Source organism: Zootoca vivipara, chromosome 14 (assembly GCF_965207765.1).
Source record: "Zootoca vivipara chromosome 14, rZooViv2.hap1.1, whole genome shotgun sequence".
Taxonomy (NCBI): Eukaryota; Metazoa; Chordata; class Lepidosauria; order Squamata; family Lacertidae; genus Zootoca; species Zootoca vivipara.
Window position 1 is genome coordinate 40,853,986 of NC_142597.1, and position 22,086 is coordinate 40,876,071.

At 46.7% G+C, this 22,086-nt stretch overlaps 1 protein-coding gene across 1 annotated transcript; it reads left to right on the forward strand.

Moving 5' to 3' along the window:
• The first annotated feature begins 7,475 nt into the window (after positions 1-7,475).
• Positions 7,476-17,462, forward strand: CHCT1 (CHD1 helical C-terminal domain containing 1). Its single transcript, XM_035139973.3, has 6 exons — positions 7,476-7,538; positions 8,164-8,295; positions 10,478-10,653; positions 13,082-13,181; positions 15,658-15,836; positions 17,210-17,462. Exons 1-6 carry the CDS (start codon positions 7,476-7,478, stop codon positions 17,358-17,360), a joined length of 801 nt encoding a protein of 266 aa, XP_034995864.3. The 3' UTR covers positions 17,361-17,462.
• Positions 17,463-22,086: the final 4,624 nt, after the last annotated feature.

Sequence of the window (22,086 nt, forward strand, 5' to 3'; positions counted from 1 at the left end):
AAAGCTCACTCTGAACTCTCCAGGACCAGTCCTTGCAAGCAGTTAACTCTTTCTCTAGTCATGTTCCCAGCTCACCCTGCAACTGCAACCTCTGATGTTGCAAGTACCAATGTAAAGATGAGGCAAATTTTGGACACACCCTCCCACCGAGAGAGAGAGAAAAAAATCCAGCTGGCAACTGGGATCTACTGAGATAAATATCTTCTCCTCCTTCTTTGGCGATCACTCGTAGCCGAGTAAGATTATCTCCCAAAACAGGGTTTCAGCAGTGAGTCTTCTGGATCCACACCTCCACTGCTTTTTTTTCTGGGGGGACACATACACCTAAACATTTTGTGAATCTAAGTTTGGCCTCATTGAGGGGCAGTATTTCAATATGAGTAGGAAAAGGAGAGTACCCCTAAACTTTAGGGAAGCCCCTTTAGGGAAGCTTTTAATGTTTAATAGATTATTGTACTAGTTACAGGTAGGTAGCCGTGTTGGTCTGAGTCGAAGCAAAATAAAAAAATTCCTTCAGTAGCACCTTAAAGACCAACTAAGTTTATATTTTGGTATGAGCTTTCGTGTGCATGCACACTTCTTCAGATACACTAGAAACAGAAGTGTCAGACCCTATATATATACAGAGGGTGGGGGGGGTGGGAATGGGAGATGGGCTGATGGGAGTGGTAAACATGTAGATGGATGTTAATGGCTGCTGATTGCTGCAATTAGTCCTGGGCTGAGGTGCTAAAGAGAGCTTGATCATGCATAATGAGATAAGAATCCGATGTCTCTATTCATCCCAGGTGCTTCCATGGTTTTAAGCTTGGTAATGATTTCCAATTCAGCAACTTCCCTTTCCAGTCTGTTCCTGAAATTTCTCTGTAATAAAACAGCTGCTTTGAGATCTTGTATAGAATGTCCTGGGAGATTGAAGTGTTCTCCTACTGGTTTTTCAGTCTTATGGTTCCTGATGTCAGATTTATGTCCATTTAGAATTATGATGTTAGAATTATGTCCATAATTTTTAGATTATTGTACTGTAATGTTTTCTTGGAAGCTGCCCAGAGTGACTGGGGAAACCCAGCCAGATGGGTGGGGTATAAATAATAAATTATTATTATTATTATTATTATTATTATTATTATTATTATTAAACATTTTTTAAGAAAAAAAGCACTGCACACATCCTTCCACAGTGGGGACATAGGTTTCTGGGCGGGAGTTGAATCAAGGTGAGGGTTTGCCAAATGTGCCTTCCTCTTAGCACATTTCTCCCTTCCATCCTGAGTTTGAGTGTCTTCAAAGCCCATGACACCTTTGGTAAAGGCTGTTCTCCAATTGGAGCACTCACAGGCCAGCATTTCCAAGTTGTTGCTGTTTATACTACATTTCCCCACCACCACCCCCAACCTGGGATAGCTCCACTTGAGCTTCCATTTTAGTCTCCACTTTCTTCTTCCCGAAAAGGTCCGTCTGCGGTTAAAGGAAATTCAAAGAGATTTGTCAACCCCTGACACCTTGACTCACCTCTTAGAAAGAACAAAGCAACGTCATCTGCTGTGTACAATCTTGCATAACGCAAACTCTGGCAAAAAACAGACACGGAGCTTTGTAGTCGTCAACCCACTTTCGTGGCCGGTGCAATGGCATAACCAGTTTCACTGGTTCATTTCAGCCAAGGCTTTGCATCGGCAGAGTCCCCAAATCCCTATCTGGAATGGATGTTATTTCTGGAAATCTGAAACTTGTGTCTTCTTAGCACTGGGGTGGGCAACTGTCAGCCTGCATGCTTGATCGGGCTGTTGCTTTTTTTCCCTTATCAAGGTGTGCTCAGGGCGGCTAACAACAAATGTAAAACATCAACCAAAACAACTTAAAAACAACATAAAATACACATCAATATAGCATCACCAGGGCAACTGTCCAAGTTAGTCCTGCTAAGGCCAGCAAGAAGACCAAGGATAATTTTGATGTGGGGACCCAGAAGGGTTTCTTCATGAAAAGGAAAGGGGGAAAGGGATGACAGATCAGGCTAAATTGAAGGCCAGGCAGAATAACTCTGTCTTACAGGCCCTGCGGAAGGAGATCAAGTCTCGCAGGGCCCTAGTCTCATGGGACAGAGCATTCCACCAGGTCGGTGCCATCACTGAAAAGGCTCTGGCCTTTGTGGAGGATAGTCTGGCTATCCTCCGAGAGAGAGAAGTCCTGAGAATTGCAGTTTACCCCCTCCCAGAGCTACAATTCTCACCACCCTTAACAAACTACAGTGGTACCTCACAAGACGAATGCCCTGCAAGACGAATTTTTCGCAAGACGAATGTGTCTTGCGATCTGATGGTGACTCGCAAGACAAATTTGTTTTGCGAAAAATTTGTCTTGCAAATCTTGGTTTCCCATAGGAATGCATTGAAATTTAATTAATGCGTTCCTATGGGCAAAAATCCCTGGGAAAGACCCTGATGTTGGGAAAGATTGAGGGCACTAGGAGAAGGGGACGACAGAGGACGAGATGGTTGGACAGTGTTCTCGAAGCTACGAACATGAGTTTGACCAAACTGCGGGAGGCAGTGGAAGACAGGAGTGCCTGCCGTGCCATGGTCCATGGGGTCATGAAGAGTCGGACACGACTAAATGACTAAACAACAACAATGGGCAAAAAAAGAAATTTCAATGCATTCCTATGGGAAAACCGCAATTCGCAGGACGAATTTTTCGCAAAACGAATTGACTCGCAGAACGAATTAAATTCGTCTTGCGAGGCACCACTGTACACTTCCCAGGAATCTTGGGGTGTGCTTTAAATGTCTGGTGCATACCTGGTCCTAGTCACGTCCTATTAATTTCATTGGGTCTGCTCTGAATAGGACTAATTTTGGAAACAACCCGTTATCTTCAGTCGGTGGGGTGCAATGGTTAGATGCAGAACCTCTGTGGCCCTTCCAGATGTTGCTGCATGACGGCTCCCAACTTCCCTGACCGCTAGTCATGTCGTCTGGGATTGATGGGAGCCACAATCCAGAAACATTTAGAAGGCTCACACAGGTGGCGGTTGTTTTAATCGTGAAGCCTGACTACTCGGAAGTGGGTTTAGAGTTTGTGCACTTTGGGCCCCAATAAGATTTCAGGCAGAGCAAACCTGAAGCATCGTGCAGACTGGTTCAAGCATGGATATATGCTGGGCCTCTTCAGATATCCTTTTTATTGGGCATTCGTGGGGAAAAAATCCATCCAGAGGGGCCCTTACACTGGACTGTCTTTGCAAAAACTTTGTGGTGCAGAGTGCTCCTGTTCAGGGTTCCAGCCAGCCATGCCCTATTTCAATATACTCCATTCCATTGTCTCCCCCTCAAAACAGTCGTCTAGCATGGCCACTGAGCACGTCCAGCCCTCATTGGGCTGTTTGGGGAGATTTCCCTACCTTTTAAGATTATTATTATTGTTGTTGTTGTTGTTGTTGTTGTTGTTGTTATTTCTGCAAATGATGTTTCTGTGCTTATAAATCAGTACAGATTCATAACTGTAACTGTGAATGAGACTGCAATCCTATATACACACATTCCTCAGCGAGGCTTCAATCAGGGTAGTCAGTAGGCTGGCGCCCCCCAGTGTTGGGCTCCCTGCCTTTCACCCTACCAGTCCCAATGGCCACTTGCCATCACTGCACACATAGGATTGTGGTGTGCGAATGAGAAAACACAGCACAATCCCATAGATGTCGCCTCAAAAATAAGTTCCCACTGAGTTTAATGGGACTTTACGGGTAAGTTGGTACAGTACTGCAGCCTTGGCACCATTTGAAACATGTCTGTTCAGACCTAAGTCCTGCAGAGTTCAGGTGGACTTAGAAAAGCAACTTTTGCTGGGCATTCACTGGTAGGGAGAGGGACTGCTGTGCTCAGATCCTCCTTGTGGGCTTCACATAAGGGCATCTAGTTGGCCCCTATGATAATAGGTTGCTGGACTAGATGCAGCGCCGGCCCATCCACGAGGCAAGGTGAGGCAACTGCTTCAGGCAGCAGGATTTACTAGGGCAGCAGGGCCTGGTGTTGATCTTCCTCCCGCCTCATTGTTACTGATTTAGATCTTCTCTCACCCCTTCTGCCCAAGCAGGGTGGGGGGCATCATATTGGGGTCTGACCCAGCTGCCAAAATGTCTTGGGTTGGTCCTGTTCCTGAAGTTTTAAACTAATAAAGAATGCTTAAAATTTATCATTATGACACTTACCTTCCATCTTCCCTCCAAAGAGCTCCAAGATATCTCTTGCCACCTCTGTCTTATTCTCACAATGTTTTAAGGATTAGGTCAGGACATGGGCAGGGAATCTGTGGCCCTCCGGACGTTGTTGGACTCCAGCACCCATCGGCCTCATCCAACATGGCCAACAGTCAGGGATGATGGGTGTTGTAGTCCAGGAACATCTGGAAGTCTGTAGGAGTCTCCATCCCAGTGTGATAGGTTCTGGGGACCAAACCCAGGACCTTCTGGTCAATAGTCATGGGAAAAAGACTCCAGCTGCACCCAGAGGTCCAGAAGTTCCCCACCCCTGGGTTAAACCAAGGGGAAATTACTGGCCCAAAGCTACCCATTGAGCTTCATGACCGAGTGGGGGGGATTTGAATGCTGATCTCCCTAGTTTAACATGCCAACCTCTTTTCAGTGCTGCAACACAATCTCCAAATTGGGCCATAGTCAGGCCCCTCATGTTCTACCAAGGGCAGTAGACAGGAGAGGATCTCAAGACAGCTACTACATGGAAGTTCCCTTCTTCATTCTCATGCAAAGAAGCATTTTCAGACATCAATACGGACACTCGACAGATTCCGCTGTGGCCAAGTTGGTAATGAGTCACCAGTAAATTAAAAGGGCAAAGTCCTGTCCACTGCTGAATTGAGTGAATTGAGCAGAGCTGATCAGAACAAAGGAGTTGGCTTCCAGAGGCCTTAAGTAATTTGTATTGTTGGCATCTGTTACACACATCTCATTGGGGGCTTAATTTACATTTCCCAAACATCTGATGCAAGAGAGGGACTCTGCTTGCTTCATTCCCAAATGCAGCAGCAGAGGCACTATATAGCCAGAAAGGTCACAGACAGACCTGCTTGTGTTTTGTGATATTCCAAGAGACTTCTTCTGAGGTTTTCACCTTCAGCAGAGCCGGCCCTACTATTAGGCCAGGAACGGATTCCCTTCTGGGAGCCCACAGGCCAGTGGTGGATGGGGCCAGAGGCAAAAGTGGGCAGAACAACAAAAGGCAACTTTCTGCATTCCCATTTAAAACACTTTTCACCCACAACCAAGAGGACTAGAACCTTTGTTTCGTAGGGGGGAAGGACAATTCAGCTGTCGTGGATTGGCTGGATGTAGAGGAGGTGGGAGGCAGCAACAGCTGGGAAATGCCCAAGGCAATAAGGCTCAGAGCCGGGGCACTGATGGTGGGACAATGACGAGTGGTCAGGGGGAGGAGAGGCAGCAGGCTGAGAGGAGGAGGTGTTGAAGCTGAAGAGGTAACAGGGTTTAGTGAGCAGAGAGCAATCCAGAATCAGAGGCAGAAATGGAGGCTGGAGAGGAAGTCAGGCTGTCTCCCCCTCCTGTGACAAGCAGCTCCTCTTCCCTCTGGTCCCCCAGAACCTGAAGAGGTATGAAGAGAGCAGAGCAAAGACACACAAGACCAAGGAGTCTCAGATTGCTTGGGAACAGTTAGCTCCACTGCCATGCTCCCAACCATAGCTGCCAAGTACCCCGTTTTCTCCGGGAAAACACCGATTTTACTTACCTTTCCCCGGTGGTCCCCCGTATCACTTCGTCTCCCGTTTTTCTCCGTTATTTTCTCCTGCCAGCGGCCATTTTTTTTCTTTCCGATTTGCCCTTCTATGGGCACCATAAATGGCTGCCGGCTTCAAAAGTCGCATCTACGCATGTCCGGAAGTGCATAAACACAACTTCCGGTGTCGTCGTCGGCTATTTTTGGTGCCCATAGATGGGCGGAGTGACACCGGAAGTTGCGTCGACACACTTCCTGACATGCGTACAAGCGACTTTCGAAGCCGGCGGTGGCCATTTTTGGTGCCCATAGAAGGGCAAAGCGACACCGGAAGTTACGTCGACGCAACTTTCGGTGTCACATGGCTGCCGGTCCCAGATTCTGCAGTCTGGGACTTGGAAGGTAAGCTCCCAACACCTGCCCTGACATTAGTAGCAGAGGTATGAACTTTCGTGTGCATGCACACTTCTTCAGATCTGAAGAATACCTGAAGAGTATCTGAAGAAGTGTGCATGCACACAAAAGCTCATACCTATGACAAACTTAGTTGGTCTCTAAGGTGCTACTGGAATGATTTTTTTATTTTGTTTTGACTGCATCAGACCAACACGGCTACCTACCTGTAATTAGTAGCAGAGAATCTGTTTTGTATGCAGAAGGTCCCAGGTTTAATCCCTGGCGTCTCTAGATGGGACGAGGGCAAGATCCCCACCTGAAACCCTGCTGAGCTGCTGCCTGTCAGTGTAGGAAATGCTGAGCTAGATGGGCCAGCCTAACAGTATAAGGCAGTTTTCTGTGTTCCCTTACAGCACAAAGATCAGGGCCTCAGCAGAGACATACGGGGGCTATGGAGGGGCGAGAATAAAATGTTTTCAACTGCGTGAGAGAGATGGAAATATATCAGAGGAGCACCAAGGAGAGTGGCCTAGAGGCAGAAGGAGGGCATCTCCCCCTTTGAAATCAGAGGCTTCTTAGAAGCTTGAAATAGAAGAAAGGGGGCTGACAGACAGAACTGTTAGGAAGAAAATTGTGTGAAAGAGCACAGTGACTTCCCAGAGAATAAAGCGTACAGGGAGTGGGAATTTTTTAATATATATAATCATTATTATTCCTTTCAAAAAGTAAATCTGAGACAGATTCCAATACTTGTCTGGGATACCACTTTACAGAAAGTTGAAGGCCCGCAGGATAAATGTAACAGACCTGTAATTAAAGGGGAAATCTCTCAATTTAATTTGGACCAATGCTTACTAGTCCTGCCACCAACTTTCAGTGACTAGGTCTCTCCTGCAGGAGGAATGAGAGAATAAATAAAAAGTACATCTGAGGCAGTGCAGGTTTTTTTTGTTGTTGTTGTTGTCATCGTTCACACCTCCACAGAACAACCAAAATTCCTCGAAGAGACCATGATTCCTTCAGATATCTGAGGAGGCATTCAAATGATGGGCCATCAAGTGACGAGACTTAAACCACACACAACCAAGCGTTTCCCCTCTTTCTTCTCGGAGAAGCAATCCCACTTCCTTCGCTTGTCATAGGAATTTGGAACCAATTCGCCTCAGAGGTGAGGTCACAAAAGCCGGCTTAGATTCAAACACACCCACACAGGCCGGACTGCGGCCCACGACACCCAGTTCACCTTTGGGTCCCTTGGCCCCCAAAGAGAGTCACTAGGGAGCAGAGAAGGAGAAAGGAAGAGGCAGGATTTGGCTAACGGAGAAGTCGGCCATGGTAGAAGCAACTGCCGGAAGAATGGCAGGCCTAGAAGAGTGGAGGAGCAAGGTTTGCCAGGTCTGTGTAATGGGTACATTTTTGTAGTTGTTCAAGAAGAAAACCATTCCTTTGGCTATGCATTTGTAAAGTCACCAAGTGGTTTACCAGTGCTTTCCAGTCTGCAAAATAGGCAAGTGGGGGGGGGGGCGGCAATACGGATCTGCTGGGGTCATCCAGTGAAGCCGGCTATTGGGGGGGGGACTCAGGAGAGAAACTTATTCACACAGCACATAGTTTACCTATGGAATTGGCTCCGACAGAAGCTGGCGATAACCACCAACTTGGCTGCCTTCAAAAAAGGATTGGACAAATTCATGGAGGGTAAGGCTTTCCATGGCTACTAGCCGCAGTGGCTGTGATCTGTCTCCACTGTTGGAGGCAGTATGCCTCTGAATACCAATCCTTAGGAACTGCACTGTTCACAATGAGGGCTGTTGCTGCCACCCAAAGTCTGTCACCTGACGGTGGTTGCCTCATTTTGCCTAAGGGTAGAGCTGGCTCTGTATGTCCACACTATCATTGTCTCAACTGTTTCTTCTGCCACTTTCCTTGACCGGCCTCTTGCTTAGAGACTCCAGTTTTGCTTACTTTTTACCTGCGGGGATCCAAGAAAGTCACCTCTCGGGTGTGCGAATGTTTGCAGGCGACTGAGCTCCAGCTTCCAACCTGCCGAGACCGTGAGACCTCACACAGAGAGACCCTCGTGAGGGTTGCGCCGTCGGGAGATGCGCTTGTCCACTACGCAGATGGACTGACACAGGACACCTTCAAAATAGTGAGAAATAAAGATGTTTCTACCCATAGGACATGGTTCCTTAAACCGCAGGCCATTAAACTGTTGGGCATTGCTCCTGGAATACAAAGAAAAAACTATTTTTCATCACCCCATACACACTCTCTCAAGGGATGGAGGAGATATCATATTCAGTTCACGTATAAAGGAGAATGCTGCAGTTTCCAAAACAATACACAAAGCGAAACACAGCTATCCTTTGAAATTTGCAGGTCTCTGAATTTTGCAGTGAGGTTCCTCAGCAAAGTACAGTATACAAAAATGCATAGACTAGGGTAAAGTGTGCATAAGCATGCATATATTAGGGAATAAAGCCAGTGTGTGGTAATGCTTTGGCGATCACTCGTAACGGAGTAAGATTGTCTTCTATAAACACAGTTGTAACAATGAGTCCGTAAGTGACTGTGGAGGCCAATTCTGGATCCACACATCCTTCCATACTGGAGACATAGGTTTCCGGGCGGGAGTTGATCCCAGTGTGGGTTTGCCAAACATGCCTTTCTCTTACCTCATTTCTCCCCTGTGTCCTGAGTTCGAGTGTCTTCAAAGCCCATGACACCTTTGGTAAAGGCTGTTCTCCAACTGGAGCGCTTACAGGCCAGTGTTTCCCAGTTGTCGATGTTTATACTACATTTTTTTTATATAGATTTGCCTTGAGAGAGTCTTTAAATCTCTTATTTTGATCACCAGCATTACGCTTTCCATTTTTAAGTTCAGAATAGAGTAGTTACTTTGGAAGATGATCATCAGGCATCCGCACAACATGACCAGCCCAACGAAGTTGATGTTGAAGAATCATTGCTTCGACATGGGTGATCTTTGCTTCTTCCAGTACACTGGCATTAGTTCGCCTGTGTGGGAATGGTCAGAGTGTCGGACTAGGACCTGAGAGACCAGGGTTTGAATCTCCACTCTGCCCCCAGTCACTGTCCTTCTTAGTTTAACCTTCCTCACAGGGATGCTGTGAGGATTAAATGAGGAGGAGGTGAACTGTATACACTGCTTTGAGCACCTTGGAGAAAAAAAGTTGGGATATAAACGCAACCAACCCACCCATCAGTAACATACAAAATGCATTATTACCAGAAAGATCGCTTTGCAAGAATCTGCATATTAGGCAGAATTGCATTACATACTGAAATGCAAATGTTCCTGTGCGTTTGCTTTTGAACCACAAAATAACTTGCGACAGGTGGTACCTAACACCGCGGAAACCAGCGATAATAAGCCCAGGGACCTCATCAAAATGCTGGAGAGGATGCACCTCAACAGGCACATATTTCCACATGTGGTGGGAGTGCCCCAAAATCCAACTCTTCTGGACAACAACCATAAGAGAAATAGGTAAAATAACCCAACAAACATTAGAATTTACCCCAGAATTGGCCTTGCTAAACATCTTCCAGGAAAATAATGCCCACCTGCGTCACAAAGAACTCATTACTCACTTACTCTCAGCAACCAGAAGCACCATAACCAGACACTGGAAAGACCTGTCAGGAGTAAGCATAGACCAATGGTACCAAATAGTATGGGAAACAGCCCTACTAGAAAAATTAACCAATAAGTGGAAACTGACACTGGGACAAATAGAAGAAGACGGCTTCACTCCTGTATGGTTCCCCTTTATCACATACACAGCCCAACAAGACAATGACAAAAATCCACCAACAGCATACGAATCAATATGGTTAACCTGACCCAAAACACTCACCCACCCCACTCACACACAAGACAAAGACCACCACAGCCAACCACAAAGGAACAACCATATCCTAGGCCAACCCCAACATCTCTCACCATCAAAGGAAAACAACTGAACAACAGAGAACCTACACAAGTGACGCTGACAACCCCCCCCCCACACACTTATTAAGCAAAATAGAAACATTGTCACTCCACCCCACCCTCCCCCCATCTACTTTCCTTCCCCTCTCCTCACCAATGTCTCAACAAATGAAACTGATTTGTAAAATTGCTAAGAGAGACATTGCACCTATCTTTGTAAACCAAGAAAACCCTTAATTAATTTAAAAAATAATAATGATAACTTGCGAATGTTGGGGAATTGAACTTAAGCATGGAAAAAACGAAAGCTGGCAAATTTGCCTATCGCTACAGCCTCCCCCCTCCCCCCACTTTCTTCTCCCCCCCCCCTCCCCAGTGCAAGGAGTTCCTGAGACCTTTCAAGAAATGCCTTCGGAAGCTGAATTTGCCCAAAGATTTCCCAAAGGAGAAGAGGCTGAGCTGCACCCGCAAGAACCTGACCATCCTCGGGGACCATATCAACATGTTCCTCCAGCACTACTGCAAGACGTGGGAGCTGAAGCACTGGAAGAAGTAAGGGGGGGCCCTTCTGCAGAATGAGGCTGCGCAGCAGCACCCCAAAGCTCGGAATCCACTCGTGGGTACCCAGAACCTTCCCTGAGCAGGAGCACTCCTTTAAGGGGCTGAGGGTATATTGCAACAGTTCCCTCTGGCGTATATTATTACCAAAGACAGGGCTCCCTTGCTTGGAAGTAGCTTCTGTACAGAGCCTGTTTTCTTCGTGATGAAATAGAGCTAACAAAAAAATGTCCTGGCACCTCCATAACCTACATTTATTTGCAACATACCAGCAGACTCCTAAGGCAGGTAGCATTACTGCTAGTCCTGAATCAATTCCCCAAGGAACAACTGTACCCACTGCTTTCCCCCCCTTAAAAAACAACAACATGTTTTGGGGGTACTCTCATTTCCCTGCTCATATTGAAATACTGCCTCTCAATGAGGCCAAACTTAGATTCACAAAATGTTTAGGGGTATGCGTACCCCTGTGTCCCCCCCAGAAAAAAGCACTGACTCTGTTACTGGAGGGGAAACATTCCCAACTTTTTGCCCCCTATCAAAACTGCTTCCTTCTGTATCTTTTTTTTTTTAAGGACAGACTTATTGAGGTCATATGGAAATATACTTTAATTTATTTTGCATATGACCAAATCCTCAGTTGTTCTGAACTACTGAAGGATGGGGAGGGGGGACTTTACGATTTAATAAATAAAAGCTATAATTCATTGTGAGGAGGAAAGCAATTATTTGTTTCATGTTTGCCTCTCCCATTACAATTTAAACATCAGCACCGTAATAGTTTTTTTAAAAAAAGAGCTTAACTCTCAGCTTCATTGTTTAAAATTGGCCCTCGATGATTAAAATTTGGCTCTCCATGCTGAGGTTCTTTTAAATCTTTTTGTTCACAAAGATCCAGGTTGAGTAGGTGGGAAGCAAGCAGGGACGTGGGTAAGTAATACAAGACTTTAAAAGGTAATGCTATAGGCATCTACTCAGAAGTAAACCCCATAGCATTAATGGTCGTTCCCTCCACCTTAGAAAAAGTTGCATGCTTTACAGGTTTGTCAGGCAGAGTCCAAAGCAAAATTCTAGCAAGAAATCTCTCTAATCTGTATAGGAGCCAAGAGCAAATGTTTATTTTCCATTACCGGAATACTTAAGGATCCAAGACGGTTGAAAGAAATCCAGTTGCCCAGCTCTCTGCAAGCAGATAATAAGATAATCTATTTTTCTTTCTTTTTTTTCTAAAGCTGCTTACAGTACTCTCCAAATAGGGCTGTGAAAGGGCAGAAGTGGGTGATTTACAAGGACAGCGGCAGAATGCTATGGCACTGCAGAAACCCAGATGGTTCAATACTGGCAGTGGTTCAATATCTTGTTAAGCAGGGAAGGGCTGTTAAGTATCATTGAAGTCTGTCAAGACATACCATATTGCCCATGAAAAGTACCGGTAGCTAATCAAAGGCTGATTTCAATAATTGATTTGGTTTAATCAATTGGGCCACCAGGAAGCCAAAGGCTCCTGTATCTATCAACTATCTTTAACACTTCTGTAAGACAAGCAACCAGGGATTGGGGGGGGGGGGGAATTGATTAAGGTAACTTTTTAAAGGTGAACCTTTATAAATCCGTACTTCCCAGAACACTGCAAGAACCAAAGCTGCCATCGCTTGAAATGTACACTTCTCCAAATTTTGCAACACAGTTTTCGAGCCGTATAACATGTACAAAATTGCATACGCTAGGGTAAAATGTTTACAAAACCCTCCACATCTTTTAGAAAAATAAATAACGATATAGATAGATGATAGATAGATAGATAGATAGATAGATAGATAGATGATAGATAGATAGATAGATAGATAGATAGATAGATAGATAGATAGATAGTGTGTTATTTCAGACCTAGCCGCTTTGCAAGATGTCTATTAGGCCATGTTCACACCATACCTTTAAAGCACTATGATACCACTTTAAGCAGCCATCACTCCCCCCCCCCCCGAAAAAAAAATTATGGGAGCTGTAGTTCCCAGAAGGTGCTGAGAGATGCCCTATCCCAGGGCTACAAGTCCCAGAGTTTCCTTTGAAGCGGGACGGATCAATAAACCACTCTGGGAACTGCAGATCTTTTCGTATGAACACAGAAAGATGACTTATAGCGAGTCAGACTGTTTGTTCATCTAGCTCACTGTTGTCTGCACTGACAGGCAGCAGCTCTCTAGGGTTGCTTCCAGCCCTTCCATGAGACGCCACTGCGGACTGAACCGGGTGTCTTCTGCATGCAAGGCAGGTGCTCTGCCGCTGAGCCATGTCCCTTGCCTGAAGGCCGGCCTTTTGAGCCTTCAGCTCTCTTTGCAGCTGTCTGGCACCATTCTCTGTTCCACGGAACAGTGACGTGTTTAAGCTTCGCCTCTCCTCTCACCTTTGCCACCTGCTCTAGGATGCTTTGGAGGTTTGTCTCCCTCTTCTCAGCACTCGACGAGAAGCAGCTGTGCCGATTGTACCGATACAGCAAGACCGACCAAATGGCCAAGTTCCTGGTAAGAGCGGTGCTTCTTTTGAGACGGCAGAGAAAGCAGTGGAGGATGGCAGTAGGCAGCTGGGCAGCATCCAACCTATGTTTCCCCACCCTGCCTCAAAAAAATAAATAAATCTCTCAATGAAAGTAGATTTCTTCTCTCGCCAGAGCCTCGACAGATCATAGAATCATAGGACCCTGAGGATGATCTAGCCCAAAGCAGGAGTATGCAGCTTCCCCATATGGGTATCGAACCTGAAACCTTGGCCTCATCAGTTGTTGTTTAGTCGTTCCAGGCACTCCTGTCTTCCACTGCCTCCCGCAGTTTGGCCTCATCAGTACCACACTCTAAACAACTGAGCTATCTAGGCTGAAGTGGTCTAGAGAGAGGTGGGGACAGGAAACAAGAGTCCATATCAGCACCACACATTTAAAGTTTTCATATGACTGTAACAGCCGCGGCTTCCCCCAAAGAAGCCTGGGAACCAAAGTCTCACCAAGGGCCCTGGGAGCTGTTAGGTCTCACAGCCATCACTGGCCAAGCTTGCTAGGCTGATAGAAATTGTAGTTCAGCAGTGCCTGGCAGGCCAAAGGTCCCCCATGCCTCCTGCAGTTGAGCCCTACATTGCAGATCCTGCATTGAGTAGGGGTTGAACCAGATTATCTTCAGGATCCTACCATCTCTCTCTCTCTCTCTCCCTCTCTCCCTCTCTCCACACACCACACACTTTTATTATTATGAGCTCCTTTTGATGAGATCTTTTTTTTAAAAAACCCAGCATCCAATGAAATTAAAAACAAATAAAGAGGCAATAGGACTGTTCAAAGGCACCAGGTGTTGTGGACAAGGGCTGTTACCATCCTACAGTGCTTGCCCCTGTTGGAAGCAGAATACTGGGCCCAGGTGGGCCTTTAGGTTGACCTAGCAAGGCAACGTGTTCAATAACACCTCTCTCAGAGGTGTGGGGGCTACAGGATAGCCCCAAAGAGATCCTTGGCAAATGCCCCAGCGTTGCCGGTATATTAACTCGATCTTTTTATGAGTTTTTATTAAGGCTGGGAGATGAGCGGGGCAGACTGAGTCATCACTGCTTCGTTGAAATCCCTGCTATGATCAATGATGTTCTGTCCTGCTCAGGGCTTGCTAATGTGCGATTTCCCAGCCCCATGAAAATGGATAGTTAGCAGAGGAGTTTTTTTTCCCCTGAAAAATTAAAGATGTCACAAGGATCTAAATCAAGCAGAAAGGCTACTGAATAACAGGCTGCATTTAAATAACTTTAATGGTGCTCAAAGCATATTTTTTTCCCTAGTGGAGAGTCTGCTTGTGCCAGCTGTTGGGGCAGTGAGCATGGCAGCCTTTGGGTCAAGTCAGGAATGTTGCAGAGTCAGACTATTGGTCCATCTAGCTCAGTAATGTCTACACTGACTGGCAGCAGCTCTCCAGGGTTACCAGGCAAGAGTTTACCCCAGCCCTGCCTGGAGATGCCGGGGACCTTCTGCATGCAAAGCAGATGCTCTGTCCACGGAGCTACAACCTTTCTCCTATTCCTGTTGCTCACCTAGTTAGGGCTGAACTGCCAACAGTTGTAAAGTTTAGCTGAACATTTTTGGGGTGGGTAAAAAAAGCAAAACCACGTCCTCATGAATCTTTGGGGGGGGTGTAATTTGAAGCAGGGGTGAGGCATTCACCGGAGCTTTGCACAGCTGCAAACATCCACCCGACAAAGGGTGCCATCTTTGCATTTAAATTGCAGCTTTTCCATAATGATTCGTTGAGAAAACCATAGCGGCACCCAGTAGTTGTGCCACTTTAGAAATAAGTTGGCCATGCTTGAACACTTCCAGCTTCGTCCTGTATACTACTACAGTATTTCTGCACCGTTGTTCAACAATGGAGATGTATATCTGGGTGCTATACAATGGGAGCAGAAGGGGAGCAATAGATCGTGTGTGAGCTCTTTTTGAGCATTGAAAAGATGACACTTGTCCTCCGTTTCAGCACTGTTTTGAAGTGCCACAAGCCGCCAAACAGGACATTCTCAAGTGTGTGATTTGATATTTAATGGTAAAGGGACCCCTGACCATTAGGTCCAGTCACGGACGACTCTGGGGTTGCAGCGCTCATCTCGCTTTATTGGCCGAGGGAGCCAGCGTACAGCTTCCGGGTCATGTGGCTAGCATGACTAAGCTGCTTCTGGCGATACCAGAGCAGCGCACGGAAATGCCGTTTACCTTCCCGCCAGAGCGGTACCTATTTATCTACTTGCACTTTGACGTGCTTTCAAACTGCTAGGTTGGCAGGAGCATGGACCGAGCAACGGGAGCTCACCCCGTTGCAGGGATTCGAACCGCCGACCTTCTGATCAGCAAGCCCTAGGCTCTGTGGTTTAACCCACTTGCTTACACAGCTTAATTTAGACCAGGAATCCTCATGCAGTAATCAGAGGCAACCAGCCCTGTGTTGGTTTTGTGCATGTCTTTGTATTTCATTCCAGAAAGCTTATTGCCAGTTGGAAAGTCCCGACATGGTTGTTCTGCCAGACTGTGGCAAGCTGATGAAGCTGCGTGATACCTGGGGCCTCCACGGCGGTGCAAAGATGCAGGGGAAACTAAAACAGGTGTGCTCACTGTCGCGAGACTCTGACCTGCCTCCGGGAAGTACGTCAAAGAAGAGGTGAGTGGGAAGCATCAGCTGTGCTCAGATTGATAGGGGTGCACAGGGGGTCTAATCCTATATAATAAAGTGCAAGTGTCTCTGCGTCCAGTATTCCCTGTGTCCCTGGGTTTGCACTACTGCGCATGTGCCCCATGGACACAGGGATTGGACGCAGACTTGGAATGCACACTCGCGTGAGCGCTCTCCCCACCCCCCTGCCAACCGCCGCTCCCGGCCAGACAAGCGCCTCACTGTGCGAGGAGGAGGCTGCTTCCTTTGCCGCCGCCGCAGAAAGAGGCCGAATCGCGGCCTTCTCCTGGGCACCCGCTGCCCTGCTGGCCTCAGCGGAGCGCCCCAACGAAGCGGCAGCCGTGGGAGGGGCCAATCGGCCCCCCCATGCGTCGTCGCCACCCCCCCTGGCCTCTGCCTGCCCTGAGAACAACGGAGGCTGGTGACAAAGGTGGCTCCGGGGGCGCACATGGCTGTCACTGGGCCAAAGCCGGGGCGGCGGGGATCCTCTAGGCACCCATGGAGCGCTGGGAGCGGGCCTGCTAGCACAGCCTCCGGCGCCGCATGAGTGTGTCCTGGGCTCTCAGCCTCTCTCAGCAGCCGCAGCTGCCCCCGAGAGGCCTCGGAAGGGAGACCCCCAGGGAGGGGGCGGGCAGGTCTACTCAGGAGGAAGCGGGCTTCAGAAGGCTGCCTCCCCTTCTCCTCCCAGACGCAGGCCTGCCACGGCAGGAAGATGCCCAGCAATGCACCCACACGTTGGGGGGTGAGGTAGGCCACGGCCCCGCCGCTCTCACATACATTCTAGCGCCCGTTTACTTAACGGGCTGAATGACACTAGTGAAATCCATAATTCTCACGACTAGGGATGGATGGACCTGTCATTTTCAGTTGTGTTTCTCATTTTCAGTTCTTTACATCCCTGCAGCAATTTGAGAATTGAAAAGAATAATCCTGATGTTTATGTGCATTTCAGTGCAAATTTCTCCTAACAGAGCCAAGGAAAGATTGCAGAAAGGCTGTAGCTCAGTGAGCACAGGCTTTTGCAGTCAAGTGGCCCCAGGGTCGATTCCTGGTGTCTCCAGGAAGGACTGAGAATGTCCTTCTATCCAAAACCCTGGAGAGCCCTGCCAGTCAGTGTTGACAATATTAAGTGTCATGGAGCAGTGGTCTGACTCAGTATAAGGCAGCTTCTTAGTGGGCACTTACAAGAAGGATGGGAATCTGTGGCCCTCCAGATGTTGTTGGACTCTCAACTCCAGCAGGGCCAACGATCGGGGATGGTGTCGATCTTTGCTGGATGGTTTGGCAACGTCCATCGGAAAATGGGTTTCCCCACTCCTCTTACAACACTCATAGGGAGTTTCCCCACCCTGTCTCTTCAGGCTACACAAGAGGCCCTCAAAGGCAAGAAGGAAGGAAGGTGTCGATAGCAGTCACCCCACGTACATGGCTACCATCTCACCTACCTCTACCAGCAATGAAGCGGTGAAGCTTTCTCCAGCGGCTGAAGAAACTCCTTTAAAGAATTTGTAGAAAGAGCTTAGCTTGACTTTTGACAAACTTCAAGATGCCTTTTAAGTTAGGCCTCTGCAGAGACTCGATGTCAACACCTTATATAAAGCCCCTCTTCCTGAGAGCATCTTTCCTGGAGTTTATTATTCAATTTGCCTCCCAATAGTGGTTTGGGAGCAAGTGGGCAGGGAGGTCTGTGAAATGGCTCTGCTGAGTGGGGCTGTTGAGTGCTGGAGTCCAAAACACGGCCATTCAAACTGGGATTGGTGGGAGTTGTAGTCCAGAACACCTGGGGTTTGGGGCACGTTGAGGAAGGCAGAGCTCCCTTGCTTTGGTGATGGCTTTGTGAGGTTTTAAAGAAAGTGAGGATCTGAAGAAAAACCATTCAAATCAAACCTCTTGCAGGAGAGTGCAGAAAAGAAACTCCTTCCCAGTCTGTGACAGTAAATCAGCACTTAATATTTCTCTCCATATAATGTTTAAATCCTCTAAGGTGGGATGGGGAACCCCAGACCTGAGGGCAGAATGCAGCTCTCTGAGCCCTTCCACAGGGCCCTTGAGACTCTCCCCAGGTGAAAGAAAGAAAGAAAGAAAGAAAGAAAGAAAGAAAGAAAGAAAGAAAGAAAGTAAGTTAACTTTTCCTGGGAAGTCACTTCCTTAGCAACTACTGTAGTCTTTTGATCCTGAACTATAATGAAGCAGCAGTGCCACCTAGTGGTCACATGCCTCCTGGTGTTTACCACACAAGGCCCGAGTATAGTGCAAGGGCCTTCATCCTTTGCAGGCCCAGGATGCCCCCTTTGTCATCCCAAGCTGACTATGGAGCCGGCTCTACTGTTAACCAAAGTTCTGTGCGATTCCCCATGGGAGTGGTCACAGGCCGCATCCGCACCATCCATTTTAAAGCACAATGATACCACTTTGTAAAAGTCAATGGCTTCCCCATTGCATGAATTCTGGGAGCTGCTGTTTGTTAAGGATACTGAGAGTTGTTAGGAGACTCCCGGTTCCGTTCCTGGAGCTACAATTATCTAGAGTAGTTGAAGAGCCTCTTCACAGGGAAATCTGGAGGCTGTAGCTCAGTCAGGGGAATAAAGGGATTCCTTAAAAAACAAAACAAAACAAAACACACCCACAGCTCCCAAAATTCTTTGCAATGGTGCTTTAAATGTGTGGTGTGAACATGGCCGTTAATTAAGATTTGGTGCTAGCTCACTATGGGTTATATAGTCAGTGGTAGTCATGGTCGTGCTGGTTAGTTTCCGTGGATTTACTCTTGCGTAGAATGTAGAGACAACCTGTTGTTTTGCATCTGATCATCCTGGAGAGATGGAACAATGGGCTCAAAATGTTAGAGGAGGGCAGGAGTTGTGGTCTGCTGCCCACAGGGGTTTAGGATGGTGTAGGCCATTCCCCTACACAGGGTACCGAACTGAGGGGGCGCAAAGTAATAACAGAACCTGTCGAAGGGACAGAAAGGGAAGAAAAAGTGTGTGTGTCAGAGAATGAGAGCCAAATCCTTTGAGGATGAGGGAGACTGAAACCATGATTCGTGTCACTGGTTTGTGATGTCTACCTCTGTCCCAGCCATTTAATTATTATTAATAGTATTATTAATCTATCTTTCACCTCAAAGTCCTAGGGTGGGCTGTAACAAGTAAAGCACAACATTAGGAACCGTTAAAATCAACTCGCAACCCCAGAAATAAGGTGGATCCTAAACCGTTCAAACCCAGGATAAAGAGGTGCATCTCTCCTGCAGTCGATGAAAAACGGGATAGTGAAGGTGACAGAGGCAACTCTGCGAGGAGTCCTACAGCTTGGGGGTTTGCCACAGAGAATGCCCCACAACCCTGAGGGTGGTAAAACAACCAATAGGGCCCCCTTGGGCATTATTTCACCCCAGCTGAGCACTGTCCCCACCCCAAAAGAAAATTCATTCCCTACAGGAGGACTGAAATCACTCGGACTCAAATCACTCGGCTCAGGGTGATCCCAACCTTCATCCACCCGCCCCCCCCCCAGTTCGCCCCAAAGCTTGCCATTCACAGCTCCCCACAACCCCCTTTAAAGGGAGGGGACGCTTCACAGAGTGGCTTGCTGAACTGTTGTGTGAAGCCTCACTGTAGGGGAAACAGCTAACCTGGGTTGACCTGCTGTTCCTCGTGCTGCTATTAGTATGGCTGCCTATCAGTGGCCACATGAGCTACAGAACGTGACGACACCTTACATATTATATATATATAGGAAGATATAAAAACACTAAAGTAAAATATCCCCCTGGCACTGCCCTTCCCCCCACCCCACAGGGAGTTTTCCAAAGAGTGTGCCAAATGATAGCCGAAATAGAAGCTTGCTCGTTTTTTTTGTTTTGTCTTTTCCAAAAGAGCACAGAAGCCTTCTGCGTCCCGAACAAAGCACGCCTGCACGAACGCAGGAACACTATATTTATTAGGTCAATTATCCATTTTTTAGCAATACAATTACAGAATTATCACAATGTTGGTTACAAACATACTCAGTATGGGTTTTGATGGTTACAAAGAATAAAAGTCGGGCACTGCAGTCTTGGTGCGAATGTTGGAGTACAAAAAAGAAAAGGGTGGGGGGAGAAACATGGGAAAGGGTGGCACAAGAGTGGAGGAGGATGAGCGTCCAAAAGTGATCAAGATGCTTTCATATAAATAACCGTGGCACAAAAAGAGAGAGACGAAAGGGGGGGGTTCAGATTTAGAGCCGCCGGGAGGTGCGCTTGCTCCAATTTTAGTAGCTTTTGTTTCCAATGTACAGTGATATATGTATACATATATATATATATATATGTATATACATGTATTTTTAATCCCTTGTTAAGTTCCACTGAATCAGTAAAAACAAAAAACCAAAAAACCACAACACATATATTAGTACTGAACTCGGTAATAGTCAAGGGGAAAAAATGTAAGCCTTTGTTTACCTCCAAGGAGTTAACTCTAAAAAAATTCTCTCTCTCTTTTCTGTTTAAATATTATTATTTTAAAAAAATCATGGCAACATAGCTTCCTATAAAGGAATATACACAGAAAGGAAAGCAGATGAAGATTTAAGAGTTACACGTATGGTACCTGTGACAGTTAAAGTGATCCAACACTGAAAAACTTGTGTGCCAAACACCAAGTTTCTAGATATCTCTATATATATTCATATAGTATATATATTTTCCCCATCTTTATTTTTTTATTTTAGAGTTTTTGAAACAAAACAAAATATGCACTTGGAAAAACAACTTCCTAAGGCCTCTCCAAGCTATAAGTTGCTTAGGATTGCAATGAAAGTATTTGCTAACGAGAACTTGGAAAGCGAACGGCGATATATTTCTCAAGGGACAGGGAAGCCGGTTTCACTGCTTAAAACATACCTGAGTTTGGGGAAAGGGGGGGGGGCCAACACCGCCAGAGCTCTGCCGAAAAGGAATTGCACAAACGTTCTCTTGCTACATGGAAATTTTTTCTTCCTTCCTTCCCTCCCCACCTTCTCAACACAACATCAACCAAAAAAAACAAACAAACACCTAGCAAAAGGAATTTCCCACCAAAAGGCCAAAAGGTGAAAATGTGCAACAGGCTAAAAACCTGTGTCCAAGACACAAAAAGCAACTGAATTAAGAAGAAATCCCAAAGGAGCACAGATATTTCAAATTGCAGTAATAGCACTTTGATCCAGCAAGGGTTGGGTGGTGAAGGGACATTATCGGGTCCCTCCAAACCCAACCCGATGGTAGATTCCAGAACAAAATGGCACCGTGTGGCTCCAATGAGGAGCTGTACTGAGAAATGGGTTTTCCACCACGCATGTGGCCAAGTGGCTCCACTGGGGTGTCTGTGTGCTGCATCTTTTTGGGCAGTTTTGCCCTTCCTTACAACCATAAGAACAAGCCTTTTTCTATCAATATTGTTATCTTTCTTAAAGGTGGTAGGTGGGATGGAGGGGAGCGGAGAAGGCCCTCATTTTGAAACATAAGTTATTAATAGTGTAAAACATCTGCCGATGCAACGAGATTGATGAACATCCAATCTATCAAGCAGTCCAAGCTGGTCAATGGTTAAATTTAGCCAACATCCTCAGAAGTGGGTTTTAGGCTTGACACATGGCTAAAAAATGGAGAGAAACAGACCCTCTCCCCCACCTCCTTCCCCTGCACTGCTAGAAGCAACAGCAACTTCATTAAGCCAGCATCAGAGAGCAGCATCTCAACGTGTTTACGGGGTTACAGAAGGCGGCAAAGGTTCAGCCCATTTCACAAGTCCCTGTAATTTCAGCGGGAAAGACTAAAGCAGGCACCCCCAACCTTCGGCCCTCCAGATGGTTTGGCCTACAACTCCCATGATCCCTAGCTAACAGGGCCAGTGGTCAGGGATGATGGGAATTGTAGTCCAAAACATTTGGAGGGCCGAAGGTTGGGGATGCCTGGACTAAAGCAAGTATTCAACGTTCTTGTAGAAAACTAATGGGACTTAAAAACATGGGCTTGTCGTCTATAAATCTCTCCCAGCAAAATCTCAATGGGACTTGGGAGCACGTAGCTTTGAGTGGATTGTGTCTGATGCTTATAGGCCAATGACAACTTCCCAAGCCTCAAATAACTGGCTTCTCTACAAGCAAGGCCAGCTTCAGTTGCCTCCAAGCGATGCAAATGGTGCTTGCTCTGCCGTTAAGCGGCTCGAGAATCCTAAGAGACAGAAAAGTCAATGGTCAGCAGGATTTGCTG